The sequence below is a fragment of the Erpetoichthys calabaricus genome, chromosome 5, assembly GCF_900747795.2.
Source record: "Erpetoichthys calabaricus chromosome 5, fErpCal1.3, whole genome shotgun sequence".
NCBI classification, from domain to species: domain Eukaryota; kingdom Metazoa; phylum Chordata; class Cladistia; order Polypteriformes; family Polypteridae; genus Erpetoichthys; species Erpetoichthys calabaricus.
Genome location: NC_041398.2, coordinates 143,634,167 through 143,661,572, shown reverse-complemented (window position 1 = coordinate 143,661,572; position 27,406 = coordinate 143,634,167). Strand labels below are relative to the sequence as shown.

The 27,406-nt window shown below is 37.5% G+C and overlaps 1 protein-coding gene across 5 annotated transcripts in view; it reads right to left on the bottom strand.

Annotated features, from left to right (window-relative positions):
* acsl1a (acyl-CoA synthetase long chain family member 1a) overlaps window positions 1–27,406 on the bottom strand; it is a 279,599-nt gene that overhangs the window by 36,576 nt on the left and 215,617 nt on the right. For all 5 annotated transcript variants that reach the window (XM_051928437.1, XM_051928438.1, XM_051928440.1 and 2 more), the window contains exons 12-16: window positions 24,533–24,667; window positions 21,858–21,992; window positions 20,399–20,494; window positions 14,554–14,626; window positions 5,227–5,315 (exon numbers count right to left, since the gene is read on the bottom strand). In XM_051928437.1, coding sequence (XP_051784397.1) covers window positions 5,227–5,315; window positions 14,554–14,626; window positions 20,399–20,494; window positions 21,858–21,992; window positions 24,533–24,667 — 528 coding nt within the window. The remainder of the gene's footprint in view (window positions 1–5,226; window positions 5,316–14,553; window positions 14,627–20,398; window positions 20,495–21,857; window positions 21,993–24,532; window positions 24,668–27,406) is intronic.

The window sequence follows — 27,406 nt, the reverse complement described above, 5'->3', positions numbered from 1 at the left end:
AAGGTTTCACTGTAGATCAAAAACATGCCAGGTGTCCAAGTGAGGCGCTTCATAGGAAGAGGCAGGCTCTGCATTCAGAACTCAATCTCTTAACAACTAAAGAAACCGAACAACTAATTTTTAAATCAAGACATCATTATTATGAACATGGAAAGAAAGCTAATCAGGTCTTAGCTCAACAAATCCACAAGCAAGAAGTTCACAATGCAATCCCAGTAATCACCAACACAAACGGAGACAAAATCATTGACCATAAAAATATAATGCACACATTTAGAGACTACTATAAGTCCTTATATTCTACTGAGTTTAAAAGAAGACAAGACACAATCTAATGCATTTCTGGATGCATTACACATACCACAACTAGATATTCTCAGTGCAGAGGAATTGGACAAACCTCTGGCACTATCAGAATTACTAGATGCTACTCACTTCAGAGTGGGAAAGCAGTAGGCCCTGATGGCTACCTTGCCAAATTGTATAAGAAATTCTCAACTCAGCTAGCTCCCTCTTCTATTAGCAATATTTACAGAAACTAGAGACAAAAAAAATTGTATCTCAAACTTTTCAGCAAGCATTAATTACCGTCTTTCTTAAACAAAATAAGGACTTATTACAATGTGCATCATACAGACCAATTTCACTTCTGAATAATGATGTTAAGATACTCTCCAAAGTCCTAGCTAGGATGGAGAAAGTGCTCCCTTCTATAATATCACAAGACCAAACTGGATTTATTAACACTAGAATTACCAGAGCCTACGAAAAAACTCGTAAATCCGTCCCACCTTAAATCGCGTCTTAAAGCCGTTTGCACATCTCCGCCAGAGTCTTTTGTCATCTAAATGTGATGATAAACAAAAGCTACTAGCAGCCAGCTATTCCATCCCCCCACCGACTTAGAATGAACTCCTAGCTCATGCCTTGCCTTGATTTGATTATTTGGGATTGAAGTGGAGTTTTACAGTGGAAATAATTCGAGCGTTATTTGGAATACACGCATTTCATGTGTGTTCCGTTTCTACAGTATAGTAGTCTGTGCAAACACATTTTTAAAACAGAAACGTTTTTCATATTCTAATAGTAAATGACAAAATGTAGGCATAAACTATATAACGTATGAAGCCTGAAGTCCATATATCAAAGAAACACTTTTACAAAAGGTACAAATAAGAGAACACGTGCGCTTTTCTTCAAAAATACAACTGCACAAAAAAAAAAGCCGCGTTAGCATGCCACAATGACACTCTTACTACTACTGCCGCGGTGGCGTAATGGTATCAGCTCCTGACTGGGGATCAGAGGGTGGCGAGTTCGATCCCGCACGGCTCCACTTCGAGAAATGAACTGTTCTTATTCTTACAATTTTAGAATAACAACAGTACTAGGGTGTTGTACCGTGTTAGCCATTATGAATGTAGAGAAAAGCCAAGCAAAATGACACCTTTTATTGGCTAACTAGAAAGATTACAATATGCAAGCTTTCGAGGCAACTCAGGCCCCTTCTTCAGGCAAGATCATCTTGCCTGAAGAAGGGGCCTGAGTTGCCTCGAAAGCTTGCATATTGTAATCTTTCTAGTTAGCCAAGAATAACAACATAAATTTCATTTCAGTCTGTAACAGCCGGTGTAACTTATGATACTGGTAAAGGTTAGCTTTTTTTTTTTTAATTCACTTTTCATTCTCGCAGTCGATGCATACTAACGCCCCCCCCCCCCCCAAAAAGGGTTCTGACACATAAACGCTGGCGAAGCTGCCTTCCTTCGTATCTCACCGTCACTTGATTTTCTTTTTATTCAGTGTTATTGAGTGTTCCTGCCAGTCCCCACATGTTGCTGTATGCTGTTTCTTTTGTACTCCAGGACATGCAGAGGAGAGAATGATTTCACATTATTTATGCTGTTTTCACATAAAGACTGCAGTATACTCGTGACTGCATTCTCGTACCAATGCACTTTTTCCATCACCTTTTCCTGTAAGAAGCAATGTACTCACTTCTCTCTATGCTGTGGTTTCTATTACACACCTGAAAGAGACAATATATGTGAAAACTTCATCACACTAATGCAATATTATTTGAAAACGAACAGCGTCAGATCAGGTGTGAAAATTTTATGTGAGATACGAAGAAGGCAGCTTCGCCAGCGTTTATGTGTCAGAACCCTTTTGGGGGGGGGGGCGTTAGTATGCATCGACTGCGAGAATGAAAAGTGAATTAAAAAAAAAAAAAAAAAAAAGCTAACCTTTACCAGTATCATAAGTTACACCGGCTGTTACAGACTGAAATGAAATTTATGTTGTTATTCTAAAATTGTAAGAATAAGAGCAGTTTACTTCTCGAAGTGGAGCCGTGCGGGATCGAACTCGCCACCCTCTTACCCCCAATCAGGAGCTGATACCATTACGCCACCGCGGCAGTAGTAGTAAGAGTGTCAATGTGGCATGCTAACGCGGCTTTTTTTTTTGTGCAGTTATATTTTTGAAGAAAAGCGCACGTGTTCTCTTATTTGTACCTTTTGTGAAAGTGTTTCTTTGATATATGGACTTCAGGCTTCATACGTTATATAGTTTATGCCTACATTTTGTCATTTACTATTAGAATATGAAAAACGTTTCTGTTTTAAAAATGTGTTTGCACAGCCTACTATAGAAATGGAACACACATGAAATGCGTGTATTCCAAATAACGCTAGAATTATTTCCACTCTAAAACTCCACTTCAATCCCAGTAAGCAAATCAAGGCAAGGCATGAGCTAGGAGTTCATTCTAAGTCGGTGGGGGGATGGAATAACTGGCTGCTAGTAGCTTTTGTTTATCAGCACATTTAGATGACAAAAGACTCTGGCGGAGATGTGCAAACGGCTTTAAGACGCGATTTAAGGTGGGACGGATTTACGAGTTTTTTCGTAGGCTCTGGTAATTCTAGTGTTAAAGACATACTCTTAGCTTCCAATCTTCAAAGCCTGTTTAATGTGATATATTTACCCACAAAGTCAAACAACCCAGAGATAATATTACCGTTAAATGCAGAAAAAGCATTTGCATGGTTGAATGGAACTACCTTTTCACTACACTGGAGAAATTTGGGTCTGACCCGAGCATTTGTGAATGGATCAAACTACTGTATACCAGTTCAGAAGCTTCAGTCTGTATTAACAATATTAATTCAGACTACTTTAAACTAGAACGTGGTACCACACAGGCTCACCACTGCTTTCTGCAATCGCCATTGAGCCACTGGGAATTCACTGTTGAAATGCTTATGAGATAAAGGGGTTTATCAGAGAAGGACTGGAGCAGAAAGTTTCTCTATATGCAGATGATATGGTACTGTATATATCAGATCCACAAAATACCGTGCCTGCAGTCCTAACAGCACTAATAGAATTTCAAAACATTTCTGGTCTCAGAATCAATTTGAATAAAAGTGTGCTCTTCCCAGTGAATTCTCAAGCATACAATATTAGATTGGATACCTTCCCTTTTATCATCGCAGATCAGTTTAAATATCTAGGAGTAAAAATCACAAGCAAACTTAAAGCTCTTTATCAACAAAATGTTCCCGCCTGTATGGAAAAAATTAAGCAAGACTTGCATAGATGGTCAACCCTTCATCTCACTTTAGCTGGAAGAATTAACACTGTTAAGATGAATATCCTTCCTAAGCTTCTCTTTTTATTTCAAAACATTCCAATATACATCAATAAATCATTTTTTTATGAAATTAGACTCAACCATAACCTCATTTATTTGGAATTCAAATCAAATTTATTTGGAATTCAAATCATCCACGTTTCCAAAAGGCGACCCCACAAAGACCTAAGGCGGCATGGCTCTACCTAACTTTCAATTTTATTACTGGGCAGCAAATATACAAGCTATTAAAACATGGACATGGACACAAATAGACAAACAGACACAGGCTTGGTCCGCAACAGAAATAAAATCCTGCAGTACTTCTTTATATTCCTTGCTTTGCACCTCAATAAATACAAGTTTTCGCCAATACACTAACAACCCAATTGTGCTTCACTCACTCAGAATATGGAACCAATGTAGGAAGTATTTTAAGATAGAGAAGCTTTTATCTGTGGCACCTCTGCATGAGAACCACCTTTTTCCACCCTTTCAAATGTACAGTTTTCAATGTCTGGAAAACATTAGCGGTTAAATCACTCAGAGATCTGTACACAGACAACGTCCAAATTTAACTTTTCAGCAACACATTTCGTTCACTACCTTCAAATTAGAAACTTTTCTAAACAGAACCGGCCCAATTTCCCTCACTCCCACCTATCTCTATGCCAGAAAAAATATTGATCCGTCTTGAGGACTCAGACAGTATTTCCGTAATATATAAAACCATGTTACAGTCTCTCTCTTTCAAAGATCCAAGAGTACACTGGGAAAAGGATCTCTCAGTCAACATATCAGAAAAGGATTGGAAGGTAGCAATGCATAGAATTCACTCAAGCTCCATATGCACAAAGCATTGAATTATTCAACTCAAAATTATATATTGAGCACATTTCTCTCGTTTAAAATTGTCCAAAATGTTTCCAGGGCAAGATCCAACCTGTGCACGCTGCAACCAAGTTCCGGCCTCACTGGGCCACATGTTTTGGGCCAGCACCAAACTCACATCATTTTGGACCAAAATCTTTAAATGCCTTTCAGACAAGCCTTGGTGTCACAATCCCTCCTAATCCACTAACAGCTGTGTTTGGTGTACTTCCAGATAGGTTCAAAGTGGAGAAGGACAAACAAACTGTAATTGCCTTTACTACACTACTGGCACGTAGACCTATCTTGCTCAACTGGAAGAATCTTAACTCACCTATTCTAAGTCCGTGGGTAACTTATGTTATATACTATTTAAAACAGGAAAAAATCAAATTTGCACTTAGAGGATCTGTACAAAACTTTTTCAAAACCTGACAGGATCTAATCAATAACATTTTAGAATAAGCATTTAAATTGAGGAGGCAGGTTCACTCCCCTCTTTTACTCCATTTATCTTTATTCATTTAATTTATCTATGTACTTATTTTTACTAGCTTAAAGTTTTACTCTGCTAGTTCTCCTAGCTCTCCTTCTCAAAGGGGTGGGGGTTGATTTGTTTTGAACCTACGTTTGTAAAACTTGATTTACTTGTGTGGAATGTTATTTAAAATTAATAATAAAAAAAAAAATTCAATTTTTTTTTTTTTTTTAACTCTTACCTCACCCTCTCCATTAGCAGAAAAATAATTCATGTCTGGAACATCAACCAGCTTTAAGACACTACATGGCATTGGAGCACCAACATGACCTAGAGAGGGAAAACAGACCATGAAAATAAAAATTCCTAAAATTTTCAAAGAGTTTGTATGTTTAACATGAGCAAATTCATCTCAGAATTAGGGCAACAATGATGCCAGGGCAAAAATGATACCAGGTTGAACTAAGAGGTCAGAACTTCTCTACAGACCGTGTAAATTTAATCTTTAGTTCAAATGCTGTAGAAAGGGAAAGAATGAATCATATATATTAGTACTATTCTCTAATATACAAACGTGATATATAAAATTAAAGACTATAGCTTCTTGTCAGCTCCCTCAAAATCAAAGTAAATAATCCACATTGTTTCCCATCAATTTCAAATGTAGGCCTATAGGCAGCCATGAAGTTCAATCAACATTAAATGCTGCACTGTGGTTTTTAGAATATTAGAACAATCTAGACAAGAACAGGCCCATTCAAACCAACAAAGCTTACCAGTCCTGTCCACATAATTCTTCTAAAAAACATCAAGTTGAGTTTTGAAACTATCTAAATTCCTACTGTCTACCACACTACATGGTAGCTTATTCCAAGTGTCTGTGGTTCTCTGTGTAAAGAAAGACTTCCTATCTGTGCAACATTTACCCTTAGCAAATTTTCAAGTGGGTCCCTTTGTTCTTGATGAACTCATTTTAAAATAACTGTCTCGATCCACTGTACTAATTCCTTAGTGCAATTAGTAGTAATTTTAAACACTTCAACCATGTCAACTCATAATTTTCCTTTGCTTAAACTGAAAAGGTTTTCTTCATAATTCATCCCCTGTAGCCCTGGAATGAGCCTAGTCATTCTTCTCTAGACCTTTTTTAGCAGTGCTATGTCCTTTTTGTAGTCTGGAAACCAAAACTGTACACCATGGTAATTATAGTTTTGCCTTTTTTATACTAGTTTTTATTTCTATATTTTTTATGACCTTATCTGGAAATTCAGTTTAGTTTTAGTTTCCTTCATCATATATTTGTAGTTTTAATTTAGTTTTTATCTCAAAAAGACATTTCTATTTCATTTTTATATCTATAAGTTTCAGTTTTAGTAATTATGGCATGCAGCTCCTACCGAGATTAGTTTTGTGTCACAATCAGACAGAACTGCACACTTAACGGATTTTGGATAAGAGTTTAATGTTAGTGGAAGCTTGCTACACTACATGGTTTACTATTTGGTTTTGTATGTGTCTGCTAAAAACAAGCATAATCAAAAGCAAATACTGAATAAAACAATTTTACACAATTTTATAATTTTTAAAATATTTTCTATGTCACTTGTGCTGAACAAATTTGCTGCTGCTGACACCTTTTATCTTTTCCTTTTATCACCCAGAATGGGCTAATTTGTAATGAAATTTAGATGATTTTTAAGGTTTGAGGGTTTTTTACTCTAAAATGTCTACAGCTCACAACATTTCCTGCTCCAAGATAATGTGCTTATAATGAATGCCTTCAATATTGCATTCAAAAATCTCCCATTACGGGCTTTGCTATTTTCTACCAACCATATTGATCTCGAATTCCTTCTCGGGCACAGAAAAATTTATAGACATAATTTTGCCACCTGCAGGACTGAAAAGATATCAAAAATCAGAAAACACATTCTACTGTGTTCTGACATGTGTGATCATGAAAATCATGGGGGCTTTGGAAGAAAAGGACTCTTAGACTTGAATCAGTGTGTAGACCCCACCTAGCTGTATTGAGGAAAACAAAGAAAAACAAGCATGTAGTGTGAAGGTTACGGGTGGCGAGACTTGAAAAGCCCACGATAAGAGCAGTAAACCCTTAATGAGCAGAGTAAGAGCAGATAATAGCAGTGTAGACAGCCACAAAACGACAGAAACAGTATCTGAGGTTAGGAACAATATATCTGTATATATATAAAATCCTAAGCCTAAAAGTGCAACGATTTTATGCGTCATTTTTATGTCACGCTTTAAATCTGGCTTATTTTAAGACCTACATATATATGTTTGATATCATTCTTTTCAGAATTTATCGAACTTCAATGTGATGTTAGATTTGCAGATTCTTATTCCGTTTTTAAATTATAAACTAAAAAATATCAAGAACTCATGTCCCGCGAGACGAGACTTAACCAAGACTGCCAAGTGATTTAACCACGTCCAGGGCAGGAAATACAAGACAAAGAGTAGAACAGCTGCTGTACAGGCTTTTAAATGTTTGAAGCGCTGCACGAGATGCAGATCATGTGGCACGGTAGCAGCAGCATGCCAGCAACTGATCAAGCATCGTGGAGGTAAAAAAATAAATAAATAAATAAAAAAATTTGTTTCCCATTGTATCACCGTTTAAGAGGGGATTTTGGAGGAGCGACCGCATCTCCTTGTTCAGCCCCTCTCTTCACAGCGAGAGCAGTAGACTGGCTGCAACTGGGGGTTGGGCACCAAAGGCGCCAGGGGGACTTGCCCCCCTAGTAAATTATATAAACCTGTTTATCCAGATTAGGATCGCCGGAAACCTGGAGCCTACCCCAGCAGGTCTGGATGCAAGGCAGAAAAAATCCCTGGTATGCAATATATATGATATGGCTAATGTTAAGAACAAAAAGAATATAATATTTCAACTACTGTATCTATTTTGAGAGACAGATAAACATTGTAAAAGGGGGACAAATATTTTAAAATATAATTCTGCTACTGGATTATTTTCACAATATCAGGCATTTTGAGCTGTGAATATGAACTAAAAAATTAATAAATATAGAATAAACACAAAAACACATTAGTATGTTTTTGTATCGCTTTGTTGTTAAACAATGTTTTTAAAGCAAAAGTGACTGGTCAGAAACAATATCTGATCGGGAGTGGTCTCCCCATTACATTCTCATATACTCAGACATAGGGATGGATATTTGAGGAGTAAACCACAAGACAATGATTATATTTTTATATTATGTACATTAAAGAACCATTAACAACAAATGAAATCAAATTAATAATATATTGAACTATTATTATAAAAGTAAATCTGCTCTGCAGCTGCATGAATTAAAAAAAAAAAAATCAAGTATGTGTTCAGGTAAAGTACCACTTCCGATTGATGGATTTGGTTCAAAACTTAATACAGATCTACAATTTTGGTGTAACAACCACATGCCAAATTTCATCTATCTATCTCGTTGCATTTTTGAGTTATCGTGTTTACACACACACACACACACACACACACGCACACACACACACACAATTCCAAAAAATGGTATTTTCAGACTCGGGGAGGTCTAAAACATCATCAAATTCAATTCATTATGTGAATTTCCCCTTGCAATTAATAAAGTATCTATCTACCTTTCTATCAATCAAAATCTCAAGGTTGTTTTTTTTCATGATAACTATACTTTCTCTATACTTCATGTATGAGAAAGTAAAAAACGATTTCTCCTATGAAGTGGCAGGTGAATTACTGTCAACAAAAAGCAGACAACTGAGAAATAAACTGAAATGTTACTCATTCGTGATTTTTCTGTTCATACGGTAATGGTTTTGTTGACCAGCACATTCCAATTTCAGGTGTTTGAATTTCATCTTGATATACAATAAGCACAAAGTAAGGCAGCACAGTAACTCGCTTTCTATTTCCCATGCTTTACACACCCGTGTTCAGCTCGCTCTGTCACTGTAAATACTGTGTGAACAGTCGCCCTCCGCAACCAGGTGTCGTTCACTGGATGAATATATGTGGGCGGCTCATGGTGGATAACTTTTTGTTTTAAAGTTAAAAGTTACAAGGGTTAAAGACTAATGGCAAGAATATTCATTAAAATACTTTTAGTTTTCATTTTTGAAGTAAATTTCCAGCTACTTTAATAGTTTTGTTTAATTTTAATTTTCCATTTCGGTTTTAATTATTTTACGAAAATGTTTTTTAATAACAGTTTCAGTTTTGATTTTAGTTTTCGTTATCTATAATAACCTTGCTGTACACAGTACTCTAGACGGAAGCCTCACCAGTGCATAATAAAGCTTGAGCATAACCTCCTTGGACTTGTACTCTACACACTGTGCTATATTGCCTAACATTTTGTTAGCCTTCTTAATGGCTTCGGAATACGCTGTCAACTTCCAGACAGTTGAGTCCACTACAACTCCTAAATCCTTCTCATAAGGTGAACTCTCAATTTTCAGACCTCCCATTGTGTATTCAAACTTAACATTTTTGTAATACATTACATTTACTGACATTAAATTTCATCTGCCACAAATCTGCTCAAGCCTGTACGCTGTCCAAGTCCCTCTGTAATGATTTAACAGATTCCCAATTTTCTGCCAATTCACCTATCTTGGCATCGTCTGCAAACATAACCAGTTTTCTACTTATATTCCTATCCAAATCATTTATATGTATTACAAATAGCAGCAGCCCTAGCACTGACCCCTGTGGAACACCACTCTTAACATAAGCCAATTTTGGTAAGGTTCCCTGCATCATCACCCTCTACTTCCTGTGCCAATTCTGCACCCATCTAAAAACATAACCCCGAACTCCTACTTCTTTTAGTTTGATGCCCAATCTCTCATGTGGCACCTTATCAAATGATTTCTTAATGTCCAGATAAATAATATCATAAGCTCCACTTTGATCATACCCGTTTGTAGCTTCTTCATAGAATACCAGCATGTTAGTAAAACATGACCTTCCTCTTCTGAACCCATGCTGACTTTGCAGAGAAACTCCTGTACTTGCCATGTGCTACTCAATCTTATCCTTAATAATTCCTTCCATTAATTTACCTGTCATGCACATTAAGTTTACTGGACTCTAGCTGATTGGATCTGCCCAGTCACCCTCAGAAAAATGCTTATTTATTTAGAGCTGCCCTTTACTATTCCTGATGCACTACACCTCCTCCTTGACTGTTCTTTTACTACTAAAATATTGACAGAATCTCTTTGGGTCATCTTTCACCTTGTCTGCTATATTCCTCTGTTTTTCAGCCTTCCTAATGTCTCTTAATGGTTGCCCTACGATTCACAATGAAGTCTTATACACCTTATATGGCTGTTTTTCCCTTTGTAGCATCTTTTTTTTTTTTAACTCTTTATTAACCCACTGCAGAATTTTTTTTTTATTTTCATTTTCTATTAATTCCAAATTTAGGTATGTGCCTGTCCTGCAATACCTGTAAAACATTTTTAAACCTGTTCAACTACTCCTCAACTGTCTCCACTGTTAAAAGCTTATCACAGTCTATCCACCTTACACATTGCCGCATTAGTTCAAAATTTGCACTATGAAGTTTAAAAACTTAACAGTTTTACTCTTTGCATCCGCACTCTTACAAAACACTGAAAACTGTATTATATTATGGTCACTCAACCCTAGTGGTTCAATCACCTCTACACCCTCAATTCTATCCTGATTATTACAAAAAAATAAATCTAGACAGATTTCACCCCACGTTGATTATTAACATACTGAGTTAAAAAACAGTCACTGATTACTTGTAAAAACTCCTGCTTTTGTGCTCCACTATTTGTAAGGTTATCCAAGTTAATATTTGGAATGTTGAAGTTCGACAAACACCAACCCCACCTCCTTTTCTGTTCTGTCTATCCTTCCCAACAAATGTGTATCCCTCTATGTTATGCTCATCCCCATCATTATTTATTATTTATAACTATCATAATTAACCTCTGCTACATACAACTCCAACTCATTGTTTTATTTTTGATACTTCTAGCATTAAGGCGAGATATTTTTAATGTGTTACTCTTTATACTTTTACATTAAAATGTTGGGTTAGAATTTACATTACTATGCATTTTTATTTTTACACTATTATTTGTTCCACCATGCACAGTTCTAAACCTGGCCTGTCCCAAGCTCCCTGCCCGCCCATTCCCTAGTTTAAACAATCCTCGACTAACCTACTCATATGCCTCTCCAACACATTGGTGCTTCTCTAGTTCAGATGTGCACACCCAGCTAAAAGGAAAAAAGCTTTAAAACTTCCCGCTCAGTTCCTTAGTGGCAACCAAAATTCAAGTTTTTTTTAAAAAAAAAATACATTTTGCTCTTATAATTACACTCACATCACAGAAAACACAAAAACTCCCAGCAACTCCCAGGTCCTTCTCTCTCCATTGCAAAAATGACGTCAGCACGTCAATACGTCTCCTCAGCCTCCTCCCCAGCAGTTTGTGTATTACATAAGCACTGCTCTTACATAAGCTGCCTATGACATACAGTTAGGTCCATAAATATTTGGACAGAGACAACATTTTTCTAATTTTGGTTCTGTACATTACCACAATGAATTTGAAATGAAACAACTCAGATGCAGTTGAAGTGCAGACTTTCAGCTTTAATTCAGTGGGGTGAACAAAACGATTGCATAAAAATGTGAGGCAACTAAAGCATTATTTTAACACAATCCCTTCATTTCAGGGGCTCAAAAGTAATTGGACAATTGACTCAAAGGCTATTTCATGGGCAGGTGTGGGCAAGTCCGTCGTTATGTCATTATCAGTTAAGCAGATAAAAGGCCTGGAGTTTATTTGAGGTGTAGTGCTTGCATGTGGAAGATTTTGCTGTGAACAGACAACATGCAGTCAAAGGAGCTCTCCATGCAGGTGAAAGAGGCCATCCTTAAGCTACGAAAACAGAAAAAACCCATCCGAGAAATTGCTACAATATTACGAGTGGCAACATTTACAGTTAGGTACATCCTGAGAAAGAAAGCAAGCACTGGTGAACTCAGCAACTCAAAAAGACCTGGACGTACACGGAAGACAACAGTGGTGGATGATCGCAGAATCATTTCCATGGTGAAGAGAAACCCTTTCACAACAGCCAACCAAGTGAACAACACTCTCCAGGGGGTAGGTGTATCGATATCCAAGTCTACCATAAAGAGAAGACTGCATGAAAGTAAATACAGAGGGTGCACTGCTGCAAGGCTCAAGCCACTCATAAGCCTCAAGAATAGAAAGGCTAGATTGGACTTTGCTAAACAACATCGAAAAAAGCCGGCACAGTTCTGGAAAAACATTCTTTGGACAGATGAAACCAAGATCAACCTCTACCAGAATGATGGCAAGAAAAAAGTATGGAGAAGGCGTAGAACAGCTCATTATCCAAAGCATTCCACATCATCTGTAAAACACGGTGGAGGCAGTATGATGGCTTGGGCATGCATGGCTGCCAGTGGCACTGGGACACTAGTGTTTATTGATGATGTGACACAGGACAGAAGCAGCCGAATGAATTCTGAGGTGTTCAGAGACATACTGTCTGCTCAAATCCAGCTAAATGCAGTCAAATTGATTGGGCGGCGTTTCATGATACACCGCTGCAGTAAAGGCCTGGCAGAGCATTAAAAAGGAGGAAACCCAGCATCTGGTGATGTCCATCAGTTCAAGACTTCAGGCTGTCATTGCCAGAAAAGGGTTTTGAACCAAGTATTAGAAATGAACATTTTATTCCCAGTTATTTAATTTGTCCAATTACTTTTGAGCCCCTGAAATGAAGGGATTGTGTACAAAAAAATGCTTTAGTTGCCTCACTTTTTTATGCAATCGTTTTGTTCACCCCACTGAATTAAAGCTGAAAGTCTGCACTTCAACTGCATCTGAGTTGTTTCATTTAAAATTCATTGTGGTAATGTACAGAACCAAAATTAGAAAAAAGTTGTCTCTGTCCAAATATTTATGGACCTAACTGTATTCATTCATGTTCTATTTATAAATGTTCTCTTCTTATTGTTATTTTGCTTGCTTTTCATTATTAATACTCTACATTTTTGTTTTTGAGGTTTTTTTTGTTGCTATATCTCTGTCAGAAAAATATTTATGCTTTTCCAAGAGAAATATTTTGTTACTTAAGATTTTTTGAGAGGAGGGTTTTTTGTGTACCAAAGCAATATTATCTTAAAGAAATACTGAAAAAGAAAAAAAAAATGGCCATATCATAGCACAAACATCTCAAAAACATTTAATTCTAGACGTGCTAGGGCACTAAAACTGCTTAGCTACTCAACCCTGGGACTGTTGGATTGTGGACCTCCAGAATTTTCCACTCTCCAAACATCTGCTTACTCCAATAGTATCTGGTGAAGCAACTGGAGCACTGACAGCACCTCAGCTAACTGCTGTGTTCAACTCTGTCAATTTTCATCAATTTTAGCTCCCCTGGTAGCAACTGACAGTGGATTTATATGCTAAGTGATGTTAATACAAGACACTAAAAATATTATCTGAGACTGATTGGTGTCATTGTTGTAGATTTGAGGTGACACCAAGTAAAATGACTTCTCCAAGGTGCACTTCCTCACTCTGAACCTGACTCACCTGTGGAGCTAACACTCCATACCGGACACGAGGCCCTATTCATATTAAACTGAACCTGAAAAACTCAACTTCTGAAAAGAATAGTTTTCTAAAAACTGAACATTTCCTTTAATTTCTGTTTGAAAGCTATTTTAACTTTATTATACCTATGGTTCTATCCTGTCTCGTATGCTTTACCATTAACACAAAGCAGGATGAATCTGTAGATCAATGCTGTTTACAAAAAGCTCTAAAATTCATTAGATCAGGTGATACTGGTCTAATCTTCAGTCATCCAAGTTTAGTTAATTTTTGCTAATGAGTTGCAGCCACTTGCTTGTATTTTGTAGGAGCAATCTGTTTGTATTAGCAAGCATGTGTAACTAACAAAAGTGGTCACTGAGTGTAAAAGGATCCTTAAAAACCTATTCTTCATGCAAATTACAATCAATGGGAATAATACTAATAACAATCACCCAACACAGCTTCTCAATCCCTATTCACCTCTCCTACGTACACTACTTATCTACAAAACTACTAACCTATTTTATGTATCAAGAGTTCTGTATGTGAAACCAAATGTTTGCTCAAAATTTATTCTTAAATAGCTGTAACCTGTGTTCTTGCTGAAGAAGTAATTTTAAAGTAATGCCTAGCATAAAGTGCACAGATTATCTTTACAATTTCGAACACTTATGCCTCAACTCCGCTTGATTAGCCTCAAAATTTCAGTTCTTTCAATCTTCCCATGTAGTTTACAAACATAAATTCAGTCTACATGGTATATATCCAACAAGAGGTTTTATTTTGACTAACACAAATATTAGTTTAACACAAAACTACTGTATACCTTCATACCTGCAATAATAGTGAAGCTGCAAAGGGAAAACATAAGGGATCTTGTATTGTTTAATTTATAAACAAAAAAAAAAAAAGAAAAAGTTACCAGCAGTCCAATCTCCAGGTAGAGTCAGTGTACAACCTGCTGTGCATTCAGTCTGGCCATATCCTTCATAAAACTGAAAATGTAACAACAAAATGTTTTTACAAAATCTTTAAAATATAAGACTCAATGTTATAATCGTCACTAAATAAAATGAAAAACAAAACAAAAAAAAACGGTCCCTCCATTAATATTTTGTCTTCATGAGAGCAGAGCTATGAAGATGCCACCTGCACGTAATGAATGATACAGTACGTACATGCGATGGTTTATCACATTTCTATTCTATTACATCAGAAGTTTTTTGCTGCATCTGACATAAGAATGTCCATTTTAGCAGTGAATTACTTGTTCAGATTACCTCTGCCACGTAATTGGGCTTCAGGCCCTTCTCTCAGCCAGTGGTGGCAAACACTGGCAGAGCAGGTGTGCGGCCATGTGCCACTGCTGACAAGAACTGCGGCGAGGTATGCTGACAGTGAGGCACATTGCACAGGCTGACTGTTCATTTTCTTTGCAAGTCTGAGTGCAACAGAAAGTCATAGATGACCAAAGAATTGGATGTGCAGACTTCCTCCACCATGTTATTGGGTTTCGAGTCCTTTGCATGGCAAGCAGTAGCACAGCCACATGAGATGGTGGACAAGAAAAGAACAGCGGCTTGAGCATGTGCCATGTCTGCCAGAAAAACAGCTACTGTGATAATTAATGACAGTGAAGGAAAATGCACAGGTCAAATGATTAGCACAACAAAGGTGGCAACCTTCGCAAGGTGACCTGGGGTGCATTGTTTGGAGACACATATAAACTACCTTTCTTTGAGGGCTGGAGGTGCAAGCGTTACTAGTGTTTTCTTTCAAGATTTTATAGTACATCTATGAATTCATGATAATATATATAAAAATATAGTTCTCCCAGACCTTCAGCACTCGTATATCACCATATAAGAAGTTTTCCACTGCTGTGGTATTCTTAAATATAGCATGAAACAATAAATCTATAACCCCTGAGCCTATGATTGCCATGTTAAAAATATATAGTAGACATATGTAGACATAGTAGACATATATAGTAGACACACCAGTGGTCTGTCACAGAGTATATTTCCCCTTAACACTAGAATTACCAGAGCATACAAGAAAACTTGTAAATCCAGCCCACCTTAAATCCCGTCGCACCTCTCCATCAGTGTCTTTTGTCCTGTAAATGTGCTGATTAAGACAAGCAGCAAGCAGACTGCTATTTCATCCCCCAACCGTCACAAAACGTGCACAATGTTCTCCCAGCTCATGCCTTGATTGATTATCTGGGAGTGAAGTGCTGGAGTTTTAGAGTGGAAATAATAGATTGTTATTTGGAACACATGCATTTCATGTGTGTTCTGTTTCTACAGTAATCTGTATAAACACATTGTTAAAACAGAAACCTTTTCATATTTTAGTAATAAATGTTACAAAATGTAGGCATAAACTATAGAATATGTTAAGCCTGAAGTCCAAAGATCAAATAAACACTTTCACAAAAGGTTCAAGGATGATACAACAGCTTCCGTGGTGTAGCAGTAAGATTTGCTGACTTGTAATCAAGAGTCCGCGGTTCAATCCCCACTGCCTCCTATATTTGCCATTTTCAGTAGTGAGCTGCTCTTATTGTTAATATTATACGGTACACACATACATTTGGTTTGTGTCTGTAACAGCTGCTGTACATTTATAGGACTTGTAAAAGTTACCATATTTTTTTCACTTCTATTCTCTCAGTCACGACCACGATGCATACTACCGCCCCCCAAACTCAGGGATCTGACGCTGTTACTTTTTATCTGAAACTGGGAATAACTATAGATGTGAGTGGTGTTTTGAGGTAATGGAACTGGACATTCTCTGATCTGGATGGATAAAAGACATAGGTATCTTCCAGATGGGCTTAAAGTGGAGAAAGACATACAAACTGTAATTGCCTTTATTACACTATTGGCACGGTGACTTATCTTGCTAAACTGGAAGAATCCTAACTCTCCCCTTTTAAGTCAGTGGGTAACTGATGTTATATATTATTTGAAATTGGAAAAAATAAAATTCTCACTTAGAGGATCTGTGCAGAAACTTGTCTAAACCTGGCAGGATCTAATCAATAACATTTTAGAATAAGCTTTTAAAGCACTGAGGAAGCAGATTCTCTCCCTATTCTCTTTTTTTCCTTTTACTTCTCCATTTATCTATATTCACTTAGTAATCTATCTATTTGCTTATTTTTACTAGGTTTAAGTTTTATTCTGCTGCCCATGCTCTCTTTCTCAGGGGTGGGGGTTGATTCGTCTTCAATCCTATTCTTGTAAAATTGATCTACTTGTATAGAATGTTGTGTGATTTCAATAAAATCAATAAAAATTAAAAAAAAAAAAAAAAGAAAAAAAAAAAGTACATAGGTATATATGATATTTGGAATAACTCATTTTATGACCTGTATTGCACATTTCGGAAAGCATCGTGGCACTGATGCAACATTATTCATATTATTCATATTCATTCGCATAACATCTTGCAGTAGTAATCACTGACTGCATGTTACGCGTGTTTTTTTTTCCCCCGGTCTTGCCAGTCCCCACATGTTGCTATATGGTGATGTTTCTTTTGTACTCCAGGACATGCAGAGGAAAGAATAGTACAGAGGTTAGTTCAGCGCTATATGCAATCATCAGATTCAAATGTTAACAGTTTACACACACGCAAGAACCATCCTTCCTACATTTACGACATGTGTACCTGCTGCAATGCGCACACTTCTCTCTGTGCTGTGGTTTCTATTACACACCTGAAAGAAAGACAATATATGTGACATTTTGAAGAAATCATTTTATGACCTGAATAGTACCAATCAGAAAACATCATCGCACTAATGCGATGAAGTGGTGAGGCGGCCTTCTGCTGTTATGCACCTAAAATCTGGAATAGCCTGCCAATAGGAATTCGCCAGGCTAATACAGTGGAGCACTTTAAAAAAACTGCTGAAAACACATTATTTTAACATGGCTCTCTCATAACTTCACTTTAATTTAATCCTGATACTCTGTATATTCAATTCATTATGATAACTATTCATGATGGCTCTAAAATCCATACTAACCCCTACTCTCTCTTCGGTTTCTTTTTCCGGTTTCTTTGGGGTGGCAGCCTGCGCCACCACCATCTACTCAAAGCACTGTGATGGTCCAACATTGATGGATTAAAAGCCAGAAGTCTGAATGACCATCATCATCAAGTCCTTCCGTGAGAACCTTAAATACAAAGAGGACTGTTTCATTTATGTTAGGTAGAATGCCCAGAGGGGACTGGGCGGTCTCGTGGCCTGGAACCCAGCAGATTTTATTTTTTTCTCCAGCCGTCTGGAGTTTTTTTTTTTTGTTTTTTCTGTCCTCCCTGGCCATCGGACCTTACTCTTATTCTATGTTAATTAATGTTGTCTTATTTTAATTTCTTACTTTGTCTTTTATTTTTCTTTTCTTCATTATGTAAAGCACTTTGAGCTACATTTTTTGTATGAAAATGTGCTATATAAATAAATGTTGTTGTTGTTGTTGTAATGCAATATTGTTTCAAAAACTAACAGTGTCAGATCAGGTGTTAATTTATGCTGGCAGTCTGTTACTCAGAGTCAGATCTGGAGAGGCGGGGGGGTTTGGGGGGGGGGGGGGTGGAGAAGAGCGTGATCCTGATTGAGAGAATAAAACTGAAAAAAGCTAACTTTTACAAGTACCATAAATTTATACCCTATGTCCCATATATTTGTCTCTTTTTTTTCTCCGTGCTGCAAAAACCGTCCTTCCTACATTTACAACGTGTGTACCTGTTGCAATGTGCACACTTCTCTCTATGCTGTGGTTTCTACAGTATTACACTGAAAGGGCACTTGACACTGACTCAGTTTACTTTCCTGGGGAAGCGGCTGTCTTGGAACAGAAACTTGTCGATGTTGCATCCTCCTTTTCTTTTTCCATCGCCTTTTCTAGTAAGATGCGATGATGAAGTTTCTCTGCAAGGTGAGCCATGAACACTCTTCCTTTCTCAGTGGCCCTCATGCATGCCCTGCACAGTACATGTGCGTTGATCGCCGCCAGGTCAAGCTTGTTATAGCACACTGCAACCGGCCACCTGCGTGTTCCTGCGCGCACTGAATAAGCTCACGCCTTCTGGTGCACAATGTCAATGCAGCACGGAGAAAAAAAGAAAGAGAAATATATGGGACATTGGGTATAAATTTATGATACTTGTAAAAGTTAGCTTTTTTCAGTTTTATTCTCTCAATCACGATCACGCTCTACCCCGCCTTTCCTGATCCAACTGACCAGCAGCGCCAGCATAAATTCACACCCGATCTGACGCTGTTCGTTTTCAAAGAATATTGCATTAGTGTGATGATGTTTTCTGATTGGTACTATTCAGGTCATAAAATGATTTCTTCAAAATGTCACATATATTGTCTTTCTTTCAGGTATGTAATAGAAACCACAGCACAGAGAGAAGTGTGCGCATTGCAACAGGTACACTTGTCATAAATGAAGGAAGGACGGTTCTTGCGTGTGTGTAAACTGTTAACATTTGAATCTGATGATTGCATATAGCGCTGAACTGACCTCTGTACTATTCTTTCCTCTGCATGTCCTGGAGTACAAAAGAAACAGCAACATGTGGGGACTGGCAAGATCGGGGGAAAAAAAAAAAACACACGAAACACGTGGTCAGTGATGCTTATGCGAATGAATATGAATAATATGAATAATGTTGCATCCTTGCCATGATGTTTTCCGAAATGTAATATACAGGTCATAAAATGAGTTATTCCAAATATCATATATACCTATGTCTTTTATACATCTAGATCAGAGAATGTCCAGTTCCATTGCTTCAAAACACCACTCACATCTACAGTTATTCCCAGTTTCAGATAAAAAGTTAAAGCGTCAGATCCTAGAGTGGGGAATGGGGCGGTTGTGGTAGTATGCATTGTGGTTGTGACAGAGAATAAAAGGGAAAAAAAAAACAAACTATCTTTTACAAGTCCTATAAATGTACAGCGACTGTTACAGACACAAACCAAATGTATGTGTATTGTATTATATTAACAATAAGAGCAGCTCACTACTGAAAACGGCAAATATAGGAGGCAGTGAGGATTGAATCGTGGACTCTTGATTACAAGTCTGCAAATCTTACCGCTACGCCACGGAAGCTGTTGTATCGTCCTTGATCCTTTTGTGAAAGTGTTTATTTGATCTTTGGACTTCAGGCTTCACACATTCTATAGTTTATGCCTACATTTTGTAACATTTATTACTAAAATATGAAAAAGTTTCTGTTTTAACAATGTGTTTATACAGATTACTGTAGAAACAGAACACACATGAAATGCATGTGTTCCAAATAACAATCTATTATTTCCACTCTAAAACTCCAGCACTTCACTCCCAGATAATCAATCAAGGCATGAGCTGGGAGAACTTTGTGAACATTCTGTGACGGTGGGGGGATGGAATAGGAGGCTGCTTGTTGCTTGTCTTAATCGGCACATTTACAGTACAAAATACGCTGACAGAGAGGTGTAAACGGATTAAAGGTGGGCCGGATTTACGAGTTTTCTCGTAGGCTCTGGTAATTCTAGTGTTAAGAGTTAAATTAACAAAATAATGAATGCCAACATATTTGCTGTAAATAAAGATGCATCTTACTGCTTTTTGCAGATCCTTACTTTAAATGAATTTCAGAAGTTTGAGACAAGTTAAATAGTTTCACTACTGAATGTTTTTAAGGAAAAAAAAAAAAAAAAAAAAAAACACTCTCCGTTTACTCACCTGGCAGCCCAGGGCTGCCCTGAGGAAGGTCAGAACTGTAGGTGATACAGGAGCGGCTCCAGTTATCATCAGCCTTACTTTACCACCTAAACTTGCCTATAAATAGAAAAATCAAGTAGATGTAATGTAATTTTCCCTTGCTTAATACCAAACTATCATTCCATACAGGGAATAAATAAAATTGAGATACAGTGGAACCTCGGTTCACGAACGTCTTGGTACACGTAAGTTCGCCAAACTTTTGCCTCGGTTCACGACCACACACTCGGTATACGAACATGCTAGGTTCCCTTTCGGCTTGTACATGTTCAGTCTCTCCTTGTGCATTTCCTGTGCAGCGAGCAAGAGAGCGTGACACACACACACACACACACACACATACACACACGCACACATATACACAGGCAGCACGAGAGAGAGACAGACGCACACACACACACACAGACAGCACGAGAGAGAGACAGACGTGCACACACACACAGGAGCGCGCGCGACACACACACAGGAGCACGCTACAGAGACACACAGGCACTCCAGGCTCGCAAAAGAGAGACACACGCACACACAGGCAGCGCCAGAGAGAGAGAGAGAGCCACGCACACATACAGGCAGCGAGCGAGAGAGAGACAGACGCGCACACACACACAGGAGCGCGCGAGAGAGAGGCGTGCACACACATAGGAGCGCACTAGAGTAACACACAGGCGCTCCAGACTCGCAAAAGAGAGACACACGCGCGCGCGCACACACACACACACGCGCGTGCGCGCGAGAGAGAGCGATCGAGCGATGGAGGGACGCATAAGTTGGAGAAGGCTTGTTTTTGTTTTCAGTTCTGTTTACAGTGATCGGTTCGTAGCCTGCATTGTTGCAATGTTACTTTTCTTGGTGGTTTATTGAATTACGGATTTTTTAAATGTTCATTTTTTCCCCTGTGCTTAAAACTCATTAAAAAAAAGTGTTTTTAGCGAGCGGTTCCTAGCACTATAGCGCGAACTCTTGCAGTGTTAGTTTTCTCTGTTGTTCAAGGTTTTCTCAGTGTTATCCAATGTTTTTACATTTAGTTTACTATTACGCTGTGCATTTTATGGTATATTTAACTATCCATCCATCCATTTTCCAACCCGCTGAATCCGAACACAGGGTCACGGGGGTCTGCTGGAGCCAATCCCAGCCAACACAGGGCACAAGGCAGGAACCAATCCCGGGCAGGGTGCCAACCCACCGCAGATAATTAACTATATTTATGCTTAAAAACTTAAAAAAATATATATTTACATACAGTTCGTACGGTCTGGAACGGATTAATTGTATTTACATACAATCCTATGGGGGAAATTGCTTCGGTTCATGACCAAATCGGTTTACGACCAGAGTTTTGGAACAAATTATGGTCGTGAACCGAGGTTCCACTGTATACAGTTACTTACTTACAAAAAATGAGTTAAATGGCACTCACTTGAACTTTACTGAAGATTAGCTTATCCCACATACTGTCACTCCGCACAACTCCACTTCTCAGCTCTGCTTCCTTCCGCTTGGAGGCAAAGTCAAGAATCCATCGCTTCAAAGGTGTGTTAGCCTGGCCAAAGATCTAAAATCAATATGTGAAATACATAAACTTTATAACAATGCATAAGTAATATAGAAGAAAAGTAACAAATAGCACTTTACTGGATATATGACATTCTGAAACAAAAACTTTAAAAGAGATAAATAATCCAAAAACACTTTTGCTTTGTAAAAACATTTAATACAAAATCCATATCCATAATAGCTTTCCTCTACTGAATTCAGACACGTCCATTTACAGAATAAAATCTGGATTATAATAGAGTGGTTATACTTTTAAACAAGCTGTGTTTACTTTCCAAACCAAATTACAAGAGTTGAAAGTGAAAAATTAACACGCAATAGGTGACACATCACACAACTAAGATTTGAGTAGGAGAATCATCTGAATGTTTATAATAATAATAATAATTAATAATTCTTTGCATTTACATAGCACTTTTCTCACTACTCAAAGCGCTCAGCAATTGCAGGTTAAGGGCCTTGCTCAAGGGCCCAACAGAGCAGAGTCCCTTTTGGCATTTACGGGATTCAAACTGGCAACCTTCCAATTGCCAGTGCAGATCCCTAGCCTCAGAGCCACCACTCTGCCTATGTTTATATTGAGAACATGTCCATGTACACAAGATGATGCTGTTCATTTGGTACATTAAATATCACTTGTTACCGCATACTCATATTAATATCAAATGTAACCTCCCTGTGCTACAATATGGGCCTGCACTCTGGCATGCAAACAACCATACTAATGAGGAAAGTGCTCCTGTGACATGTCAGGCTAATTCCTTTCGACTTGATGGTCGTATTTGTTGGCAGACATCGGAGATGTACCGTTCACATCAGTCCCATACATGCTGAAGTGGTGAGAGGTCTAGTGAGCATGTTGGCTATTGGAATTGACAAACCACATCTTCTGGGCATTAAGTTGCACAGGCGATACAGTATGTGGGTATTGTTTTGCTTGAAGGACACATTTCCCATTTCACATAGAAGTTGCATTAACACATGCTGAATGATGTACCTAAAGCAGGTAGAACTGGTCAATACTCATCCACTCCAAAAACTCAAGAACTGTAGCTAAAAACGCCCCTAACAATGTGTGCATGTCACAACTACATACACTATGAACCTATTAGCTTACTAGGTTTCTGTCAGACATGTACCGTACATAATCATTAACTCATTCCCAGGCAGAATCTGGTTTCATCACATAAGACGACAGATGGTGAGGCAGTAGCTCTGACGCATGCCACTTTGGCCAATCAAGACTTCCACAGCCTCCTTTCAGATGTGCCAGTGTTGAACAGCATCTGAACGTCTGGGCTTTGCAGATGTTTTCCATTGTTAGGAACATCGATTCACTGTGGACACCTCCCTTCCAATTCATTCCACAATTGGACAGAAGGACCATAGCTTCACGAAGGCCCAATATAAGATCCCTCTCAAACTATTAATTGGACAGTTAGTGCACAATGATTGCTACCAGGCATGAATAACTCTTCACAGCATATGGTGGCACAAGTGTGAGCATCACGTATTGATAGCAGTGGTGCAACTTTCACCATACTGAGTATCACCATATAGTGCTCCACTGGCTATGGAACTTTGATCACAACATCATCTGCCCTTTAACATATTGTGTTAAAGTATTCCAAAGTGGACTCTTTTAAGTTGTTCTTTTTCACTTTCCACTAATATATAATCGTTTTTATTATTTGTGAATGATTTTTTTGTTTAGGTTTTTTTTTCCCTCCTCAGCAGCCATTGAATACAGTAAGTGCATATAAGTGGTACGGTTACTAAACATTAGTTCTTTGTATGTTTAAGAAAACTGCTGAAAATATATTGTAATAAATAAAAGGCAAATATTCACTTTATTCCCTTTGATGTGCTTAATTATAGACGGAGCCAAAAAATAAAATAAGCAAATACTGTCTCATATGAGTCTTGGGCAGGTTTCGGCATTTCTTAAAATACAAGAATTTTACTAGAGCCTGTACATATGACTCTACATAAATCTATGAGTCAAGATTACTGTTTTTACAGATACAAATTCGAATCTCGTCTTTAAGAAATCTTTTTACTGCTTATATCTATGAACTTATGTTGTAGAACACAATATATTTACCATAAAATTACTCAAGTTCTATTATTGTTAATGCTCATCTATGCAGTACTTATTGCTAATTTTAGAAGGAAGTGAATTTACCCATTTAAGTTATTATGGTCATATTTATTAGCTGATATTATATGTTCTTTGGTGCCTTATTGAGGGTACAACTGAACATATGGTATGGAGATTATCTGGTATGCCAATTTGTGTTTTTTATTAAAGTGAAATTGTATATTTAAATATATTCTTGTTGAAATAAGAACTTCACTGTACTTTGTACACGTGACAATATTAATGTTTAAACGGTCTACTCTATATATAAAAAACACAGAATCTTAAACAACCTTTGCTTACTTATCATCAAAATGTAATGAGATTACTAAAGAAATTAGGAAGGTTTCTACAAACAGATTAAAAATACAATTTATACAGTAGTTGTTTGTACTTACCCTATCAAACATTCTATTTAGTAGTCGAGGCACAACAGGGAATATGGTAGGCTGTAAAGTCTTTAGATCATCCATCAGGAGCCTGATGTCACCCTGGAAGAAGCCTATTCTTGCTCCATGGCACAAAACCACACACTAAGAAGAAAAATAAATCTTAACCATTTTTTTATTCTTGAATTACAATATTATTATTCCAATTAATAGTGGTAATTGTTCAAAAATATAGATTTATGAATAGATCAACACCACTGACACACTTCTTAACTGTGCACCTTCAGTTTATGTGGAAACAATGCTGAAGATATAAAAGAGATATAAGGAGGAACTGTACAGTTGTGCTTGAAAGTTTGTGAACCCTTCAGAATTTTCTATATTTCTGCATAAATATGACCTAAAACATCATTAGATTTTCACTCAAGTCCTAAACGTAGATAAAGAGAAACCAGTTAAACAAATGAGACAAAAATATTATACTTGTTAATTTATTTATTGGGGAAAAATGATCGAATATTACATATTTGTGAATGGCAAAAGTATGTGAACCTCTAGGATTAGCAGTCAGTTTGAAGGTGAAATTAGAGTCAGGTGTTTTCAATCAATGGGATGACAATCAGGTGTGAGTGGGCACCCTGTGTTATTTAAAGAACAGGGATCTATCAAAGTCTGCTCTTCACAACACATGTTTGTGGAAGTGTATCATGGAACAAACAAAGGAGATTTCTGAGGACCTCAGAAAAAGAGTTGTTGATGCTCATCAGGATGGAAAAGGTTACAAAACCATCTCTAAAGAGTTTGGACTCCACCAATCCACAGTCAGACAGATTGTGTACAAATGGAGGAAATTCAAGACTACCGTTACCCTCCCCAGGAGTGGTCGACCAGCAATGATCACTCCAAGAGCAAGGCGTGTAATAGTCGGCGAGGTCACAAAAGACCCCAGGGTAACTTCTAAGCAAATGAAGGCCTCTCTCACATTGGCTAATGTTCATGTTCATGAATCCACCATCACGAGAACACTGAACAACAAAGGTGTGCATGGCAGGGTTGCAAGGAGAAAGCCACTGTTCTCCAAAAAAAACATTGCTGTTTGTCTGCAGTTTGCTAAAGATCACATGGACAAACCAGAAGGCTATTGGAAGAATGTTTTGTGGACGGATGAGACCAAAATAGAACTTTTTGGTTTAAATGAAAAGTGTTATGTTTGGAGAAAGGAAAACACTGCATTCCAGCATAAGAACCTTATCCCATCTGTGAAACATGGTGGTGTATCATGGTTTGGGCCTGTTTTGCTGCATCTGGGCCAGGACGGCTTGCCTTCATTGATGGAACAATAAATTCTGAATTATATCTGAGAATTCTAAAGGAAAATGTCAGGATATCTGTCCATGAACTGAATCTCAAGAGAAGGTGGGTCATGCAACAAGACAACGACCCTAAGCACACAAGTCGTTCTACCAAAGAATGGTTAAAGAAGAATAAAGTTAATGTTCTGGAATGGCCAAGTGAAAGTCCTGACCTCAATCCAATTGAAATGTTGTGGAAGGACCTGAAGCGAGCAGTTAATGTGAGGAAACCCACCAACATCCCAGAGTTGAAGCTGTTCTTTACGGAAGAATGGGCTAAAATTCATCCAAGCCGGTGTGCAGGACTGATCAACAGTTACCGGAAACGTTTAGTTGCAGTTATTGCTGCAATGGGGGGTCACACCAGATACTGAAAGCAAAGGTTCACATACTTTTGCCAATCACAAATATGTAATATTCAATCATTTTCCTTAATAAATAAATGACCAAGTATAATATTTTTGTCTCATTTGTTTAACTGGTTTCTCTATCTACTTTTAGGACTTCAGTGAAAATCTAATGATGTTTTAGGTCATATTTATGCAGAAATATAGAAAATTCTATAGGGTTCACAAACTTTCAAGCACAACTGTATATATAGAACAAACCAATGTGGTATCTTAAGATAAATGTAATGTAATAATGGATGAACCTTGTGTACTGAGTGACTTAACACAATTACTGTTCTGAAATAAGGAGTGACTGTAGCTTTAAGCTGATCATCAGGATACATTTCAAGGGAGTAGTTTTAAGACCAGGTAGAGAGCAATCTTCCATGGGTGTGCTACAGTCCTTTTACAATATACATAGTAATTACAAATCGGAGGAAATTTTTTTGAAATATTTCATAGTAAAACTCACATAAAAATCTAAAACCTTCAGGTTTGTAATAGGTTTGGAATTTTAAATCCCAAAGATGGTACTATAGAAAGAAAATGTCACAGATTTGATTAAAGTATGTAGGATAATGGTTATAATCAGAGAAATTTAAAAATTTTAAGAGTTATTTTTTTTGGAATCATTTAAGAAATCTATGCATTTTATTTTTAGTCACACATGACCAACAAAACCTTGGTATTTTTTTACTTTTTAGTGCATTTTTTAAATAAAATCAAGTCACTTAAACAATTTAATATATTTTTAGCTACCCTAATGCCACACCACAGTCCTCAGCACATTACAAAAAAATTGACTTGAGTGGGAAGGTGATTAGACAGAAATGACATTAGCAACAGATTGAAATCAGACCTATGATCTTAAAGTGAAACGTAACATTAATTCGTGTTAATTTCTCATTTCAGAAAATCCTACTGATAGTCAGACACACACATATATATATATATATATATATATATATATATATATATATATATATATATACACATATCCATCCATCCATCCATTTTCCAACCCGCTGAATCCGAACACAGGGTCACGGGGGTCTGCTGGAGCCAATCCCAGCCAACACAGGGCACAAGGCAGGAACCAATCCCGGGCAGGGTGCCAACCCACCGCAGGACAATATATATAT